Source organism: Rattus norvegicus, chromosome 1 (genome assembly GCF_036323735.1).
Source record: "Rattus norvegicus strain BN/NHsdMcwi chromosome 1, GRCr8, whole genome shotgun sequence".
Lineage (NCBI taxonomy): Eukaryota > Metazoa > Chordata > Mammalia > Rodentia > Muridae > Rattus > Rattus norvegicus.
In genome coordinates, this window is record NC_086019.1 from 168,340,115 (window position 1) to 168,347,626 (window position 7,512).

Below are 7,512 nucleotides of genomic sequence, written 5' to 3' on the forward strand. Positions count from 1 at the left end.
TTAGGTATTGAAGGGCACACAATGGTAGTAGAAGGGTGGCTGCAGAATAATTTTAAGGCAGCATGACATAGTAGAGAGAGGCTTCTGCTGCTTTTTACTTGGTTATTTTCTCAGAAATATAATTTTGATGCTATTCACTATTTTAATAACAGAATTGTTTGGAAGGAAGGATTTTGGTTGTTAATTCTCAGATCCATAATTGAGTTAAGTTTCCCTGATGATTATGAGTATTTATATATTTGCCATAATCACATAGAATTTATTGACCCTTATGTGATCGAAATCAGGTACAAATCACCCCAAGAAGAAATGCAGAAGAGCTAGAGTATTGCATTTGATAGTCGGAATGCTGCTGTCTCTGACCTGACTTCTTCTTCTTGTTTCTCAAGTGAGCACAGCATTCCATTAGTTTGACAAAAGACTCATTTATGATTATAATCCTTTCTGGTGACATTGGAGGAATATACTATCACATGAAGTAAAACTGCAGATATTAAAGATGGCTTATTGAGGACGTGCCATCATTGTCTGTGGCATTTGTAACAGAGAATAGACATCTCATGGTATCTGAATTACAGACTTTCTTTTCTGTAACTGAGGCTGGCCTGGAGCTCATGGTGTAGCTCAAGGTCCTTGAACTTGTGACAATCCTCCTGCTTCAGCATCTCATGTACTAGTGTTATAGGTGAGAGCCACTATACCTGGGTAGAACAATAGTTTGTTAGTGATTATAACTATGTAGTAAACGATACCACTTCAATACGTCTATCCACACTCAAAATAACATGAGTTCATTCTTTACATGTGTGTTTAAATTATGACATACTGAAATTGATTTTGGGAAAATGTGTTTCATGGTTATTATTTCTTACTTTGATGTAAGTGTTGGCCTTGTGTATTCAGAATAAGATTAAAATAGTTTCAACCTAGTTTTAATAATTAAAGCTGTAGTACAAATATAGAATGCATGAACTACTCTTGATCCAGTGCATGAAATACTCTTCAGAGTACAGCACATACATCAGAAATGTTTTTTCTATCTTTGAATCAGAGATTTTTACATTTTCTCTAATTTTACTATTTATGTGTTTTGTAAAGCCACTATGTAGAGGCCTGCTGGTCGAGGACATTAAGAAACAAGTGATGAGATTAATTTTAGAAATAACTTGTGACACTTTATGACACACTGCACAAGTGTTCATAAAATGAATTTAACCCTTCCTTCTGGTAGTCAGTTCTATGTGTGTATATCCTAGTTATATGTGTGTATATACCTATGCATGGGTATATGAGCTTTTTAAATAAGATCTCTAAAAGTAATCTGAAAAAATAATATATGCAAAGTGTAAAGCACACATTACAAGCCTGACAAAAGAGTTTACGGGCATTTTAGTATTCATGGAAGCACAAATTTTATATAGGCTTATGTAGTTCTTTTGATAAAAATGCAACTTCAAGGCTAGTCTTCTAGCCTTCTTGCTGTTTGTTGAAGACCAATTATTATTGGGAAAAATAGATTTCAGATGCATCAAGGACCTGATGATGTGATTTAAGTAACAGCCCCGTTTAGAAATCTGTGTATTGTCCAAATTAGGCAGAATATTATTAAGAACTTTAACTAAATGTAGAGATAAATCAAAGCAGTATATCACCTGGCATTGCGCTCCACTAACCACTTTCTCCTCTTCTTTTGGGTGGGTGTTTTCAGTATTTTATTTTAATATATTTACCATTCACTCATATAATTTTAATTACTATGCATCTCTTTTTATTGTTTTTTAAAACTAACTGAATTATGATGTTTGTGGTACTAGTCAAATTAATTATTTTTAAAAGATATATTTAAATTGTGTTCAATCATTTTCTTTCCATCTTGGGATGAATTTTTCTTTTTGTCAGTTGTTATGAGCTTTGGGGAAATTCATGTTTCTGTTTATTTATGAGGTAGAAATTATGTTTTTATGGTGGTACCTTTTGTATTTCCCACAGAGCGTTATTAGATTATAGCTAAATAATGTTTAAAGTCTGTTTAAATTTTATTAATCTGCCTACCCATTCAAAAATAATTTGACAGATAATAGGTGTTATTTAAATTGTTATATAATGCAAGTAAAAACTTTAAATAACATTTGTTACAATATTAAGACATTTAAATGTGTAAGTGATAACAAAATATAAGAACATTTTATACAATCATGGTGTTAAAATTACAACATAAGATTGACCAGCCTGACACATTGCTAGCTACCTCACCCAGCCTTGATATCAGGGTTTATGCTAAACTTACTGTATCTTGCTGTGGAGTGTTTGGCTGGACTCCCTGGAGGCTTGCTCTTTGTTGAAGGGAAACAGAGGAGGAGTTAATCTGGGGAAAGGGGTAAAGTTGGGAAAAATTGAGGGAGTAAAAACTGCTGTAGAGTTTTATTGCTTGAGACTATGATAGATGATAGATAGATGATAGATGATAGATAGATGATAGATGATAGATGATAGATAGATAGATAGATAGATAGATAGATAGATATGGATATTAAGTTATTAAGTTGGGGATTGTGTGTTGCCCAAGTCAGAGGTGGACATTTAAAAAGTGTTGGTATTGGTAATGGGAACTAAAAGGAAGTAATGTGTAAAATAATGAATAGGCAAAATGACATTATCAGGAAGGAATTCTTTGCCCCTGTCCATCAGGCAGGATTATAATCATATTTCAGCTCCAAGAAAAAGAAACTTGTCTCTCTAGGTCTCAAAGTTTTCTTTTGCTTTATAATATTCCAAGAATATATATTGTAAAGAAGACTATTATGAGCATGTATATAACACAGCACTGACTCCAGCAACAACGTGTCTGGTGGCATTCAATGCAAACCCACAGAAGCAAACAAGGGAGGGAGGGAGAAAGTGAGATGTCTTCAGTGAAGGAAGGTCCTTATGTAAGAACTCAATCAAACCACACCATTTATGAGATTCATGTATGTGTTTTCTAAAGCCTCACAGTCATATAGTCATCACCAAAGTACTATCTTAGGCATGAAAAAACAGCAAATCATCTGATACTTGGAGCATCTAATAAAAACTAGGGTATAAAGAAATAAGTCATAAAATAAATTAAACATGGAAGCTACAAGAATAATACCTACAGACCAATGATGTCATATAAGAGTGTGATGCCCAGTTTTTTTCAACTTGACAAAACTTAGAATCTTCTGAGAGAAAAATCTTCTGGGCATGTCTGTGAGTGAGATTCTAGATTGACAATACCTATCCTGAACATGGTGACATCATTCTATTTCATGGGGCTTCAGAATAAATACAAACAAACCAAGCAGAACACTCAAAGTCATCTTTCTCTGATTTCAGACTGCAGGTGCAATGTGACTATTGCCTCATCAGCCTGCCCATGCCTTCCCTGCCACTGTAGATTGAATCTATGCCATCAAACTGTAAGGCAAACAACTCTGCTCTCATTATGTTGCTTTAATTGGGTATTTGATCACAAAATAAGAAAAGTAAATTATATGTTCAGATAGTTATTGCTATATTCACATGAAACAGAGGGTTAAATTTTGCCATTAATGCTTAAGGAAGACCCTTCTATCTGTACATTACTACCATTTACCCCATTGCAAATGCCAGGCTACAAAAATATTGCTTAGATGGTAGTGGGAATCCAGTTTGTGAATACATAGAAAGTTCTCAGCATAGTAACATAAATATGATGTATTAATAAAAACAAGACAATAAAGAATGCATCCCAAGCCTCTGTTGCATCAACAGTGGGAAGACCTAAGACCTTTTCCTTAAGAGATGAAATGCAGACAGGCATGCAGGAGCACACATGTTATCTCAGTCATTTGGAAACAAAGGGCAGGAAGACCAGGAGTTTACGGTCATTCTCAGCTCCATAATGAAATTGAAATAGTCCTGGACTACATCAGTTCTTATGATAATACAAAAGGAAGGAAGAAAGGAAGGAAGGAAGCTCACAGAATCAAAAGGAAACAAAACAAAATAGTAGTGAGTCTAATTAGAAAAAGTACATAAGATATAGCAATTACACCATGAAAAATAACAAAGCAGGCTATTGTCCTTGTTCATTGTTACCAATGAACTTGATGGTAGGACTCTATTGCTGAAGCCACCTCACATCTGGGCTGTAAAACATGGAGAAATAATGCTGGTAGTGATCTGGAACTTCTCGCCTACCAGAATGTGCTGCTCAGGTTGTTAGGGGAGAAGAGTCATAACCCAGCTGTGAATCTGCCAGCCCAGTCAAGACTGACTTGGCAAAATACTTCCATTTGGCATCTTGGATGTTATGCGGATAATCAACGATTTTTTTTTACTGGATTTAGGGTTAATTCCATGGGACATAAGTTATGCTTAGTACTATAAAAGTGGCCATGAGCTTACAAGTGAGTACATCCTAGGCACTAGTGGAGATTTTACTACTGTTTCCCTTTGTGAAAGTGATATAATAATAAACTGCCTTCTACGTACTTATTTGTAGACCCATAGATTGTGTGGCTCCCAATCCTTACTTAGAAAGCCTGTTTTTGCAGTGAACAGCTATTGATACAGAGACAATTGGTTACATTGCAAAGAATGAGTAACTATGGGGTATTCAGCTCTAAAGCAGACATCTGTTTTATCCTCACTTCCCTCATGGCTCAAGGAATACTGTGGATGAGGGAACAGAAACATTCTAAGAACTGGATTACAAGGAGGCCTGTTGTGAAACAATGTCTTCTAGAAATGATAGGGTCATTGCTTTCATGAACTCACAAGACCAAGCAAGCCAAAATTTGATCACAGGTGAGGGAAGAGTCCTCAGTCTCATGCATAGTTGAGACCTTTCATAGCTAAAAGACTATCAGAGTAGGAAGACTCAGTGTTCTATAGGAAAGTGACACTTTGTGTCTTGCCCATATTCCAGGGGGATGATGCTGCAAATATTCATATACAGTAGTTATAATAGCACTCAGTGGCATGTGAGAAGTGTTTAAGTTGAGGTGGGGTGTGGCAAGTGAGTTTTGGGAGGACTTATGGATGGGGTAGAGAGATATATAGTTAAAACACATTGTATATGTTTGGAATTCTCGCAAATTAAAAGTCCACAAAAATAGAATGACTATAAATTTGTTATTTCTCTCTCCCTTCTTTTAAAAATAATATTGATAAAGCAAAGCACTTAGTACTTGTTAAACAATTATGTTTGGAAGTAATGAACAAATTAATAACTAGACAGCATATTATTAGTCTAGAATCTATATTTTGTGGGGGAATTAATTTCAAAGCCTTGAACATGCTAAGCAAATGTTACACCAATGAGCCATATTACTCTCTTTACATTTTTATTTAATCATTTAGTTGTTTGTTAGTAAAATGACTACTTAACAAATGAAGAAGAGAGATGAGGATTTATCTTTCTCATTTATCTTAATCTTGGAAGGTTAGACTGTCATACAAATAAAAGCCAAACTTCATGAGCTACTTAAGATGAAGCCTACCTTATCATGCAGCTGCTGAATCAAACAGAGGTGACCCTAGCCTCATTTTTTCTGACTGGAACCCCAGACCTGGAAGATATGCACATCTGGATTTCCATCCCATTCTGTTCTATGTATGCAATAGCTGTGGTGGGCAATTGTGGACTCCTCTATCTCATCTTCTTTGAGGACACCCTTCACAGATCAATGTACTACTTCTTGGCTATGCTTTCCCTTACAGACCTTGTCATGTGCAGTGCTTCAATACCCAAAACTCTCTGTATCTTCTGGTTCCACCTTAAGGAAATTAGTTTTATTGATTGTCTGGTCCAGATGTTCTTCATCCACACTTTCACAGCAATGGAGTCTGGGGTGCTCATGCTCATGGCTCTGGACCGATATGTAGCCATCTGCTACCCTCTACACTACTCCACCATCCTCACCAATCCTATCATTGTAAAAGCTGGCCTTGCTACCTTCTTGAGAGCTGTGGTGCTCATCATTCCTTTGATTTTCATCACAAAGCAGCTGCCATTCTGCAGAAGCAGTATATTAATACACCATACCTACTGTGACCAGTTGTCTGTAGCCAAGGTCTCCTGTGGGAATATCAAGGTCAATATTGTCTATGGTCTGATGATTGCTCTCTTTATTGGGGGATTTGACATTCTGTGCATCACAGTCTCCTACACCATGATCCTGAGGGCAGTTGTCAGCCTATCCTCAGCAGATGCTAGGCAGAAAGCTTTTAGCACTTGCACTGCCCACATCTGTGCCATTATTTTCTCCTATAGCCCAGCCTTCTTTTGTTTCTTTTCCCACCGTTTTGGGGGGCACACAATCCCTCCATCTTGCCTCATCATTGTTGCTAATCTTTATCTGCTTTTGCCACCCACTATGAACCCTGTTGTCTATGGAGTGAAAACCAAGCAGATACGAGACTGTGTCATAAGGATTCTTTCAGGGTCTAAGGATTCCAAAGCCCCCAGTATATAAATGAGCTTTGGCAGGGTAACAGAGTATAATTACATCTAATTACTTGCTTAGGTGGGAGCTGGTAAAATCCTTGTAGATGCACTATCTTAACAAGGCACTAAAAACCAGACCATGTTACATGTATTCTTCAACACTCCTGGAAAGCTCACCAAGCTTCTGTGACTCTGGCTTCTCTTTTGAAGAACTAATCTACTGGAAGGACCAGCAGTGAAAACCAAGCAGATATGAGACTGTGTCCTAAGGATCATTTTAGATTCTAAGGATGTTGAATACTGTAGCATGTGGAAAACATATCCATCAGGAAAAGAAATGGAAAGGGAAGAAATGTCAAGGATATACAAGATAATATTTTTTAAATTCAAAACCCATATGCTTTTGTGTTTTATTTTTGGTCCCCAAATGGTTGTACTCTTGAGAAGGTTCTGGAAACTTTTCAAAGTAGGGTCTCAATGGAGGAATTAGGTCACTGGAAACCCAACTTTAACAATCATATGACACTCCCTCTCTACGCACTTTATGTTATGATGTGAGGACTATTCTCTGTCATATTCCATTACTGCCATGATGTTTTTTCTATGTACTGGGACATACCAACCAGAAAAAAATCTTCTATAATAATGAGAATGAATAATATGTCCCTTACTTCAGTTTTTCCTCCAAGCTTGTTTGGCCATAACAACAAATAAAATACCCCAAGAGAGGATCCAGAAGAATGAACAGAAAGAAAGAGTTTTGTCTTCTGTGTAGTCAGGGTCCAGAGATGCCTGTCAAAGAAACCATGACACAGAGGGTGTTTAGTAATGCATTCTGACTCAGTTGATTTTCAAATGTCAATGCCAGGCCATGTCTTCCAAGTTTTTCCTCCCTCCCTCACTGCTTTTATCCTCAGTACAAATTTCCATGAACAAATATGAGAAAGGGAGTATGAAGAAATGAATGTCAGCCTAAGGTAATGTATTACAAAAAAGAACATAGCAAAAAAAATATCAGGCAATGACATATTTTGTCCTATTGTTGGTTACTAGTCAGA

At 36.5% G+C, this 7,512-nt stretch overlaps 1 protein-coding gene across 1 annotated transcript; it reads left to right on the plus strand.

Moving 5' to 3' along the window:
* The first annotated feature begins 5,513 nt into the window (after positions 1-5,513).
* On the plus strand, positions 5,514-6,482 carry Or52n20 (olfactory receptor family 52 subfamily N member 20). Its single transcript, NM_001000738.1, has one exon. It carries the CDS (start codon positions 5,514-5,516, stop codon positions 6,480-6,482), a length of 969 nt encoding a protein of 322 aa, NP_001000738.1.
* The last annotated feature ends 1,030 nt before the right edge of the window (positions 6,483-7,512 follow it).

What these genes read in the sequence shown, in the direction of transcription:
- Or52n20 (NM_001000738.1), top strand. Translation starts at nt 5,514, where the DNA reads ATGCAGCTGCTGAATCAAACAGAGGTGACCCTAGCCTCATTTTTTCTG.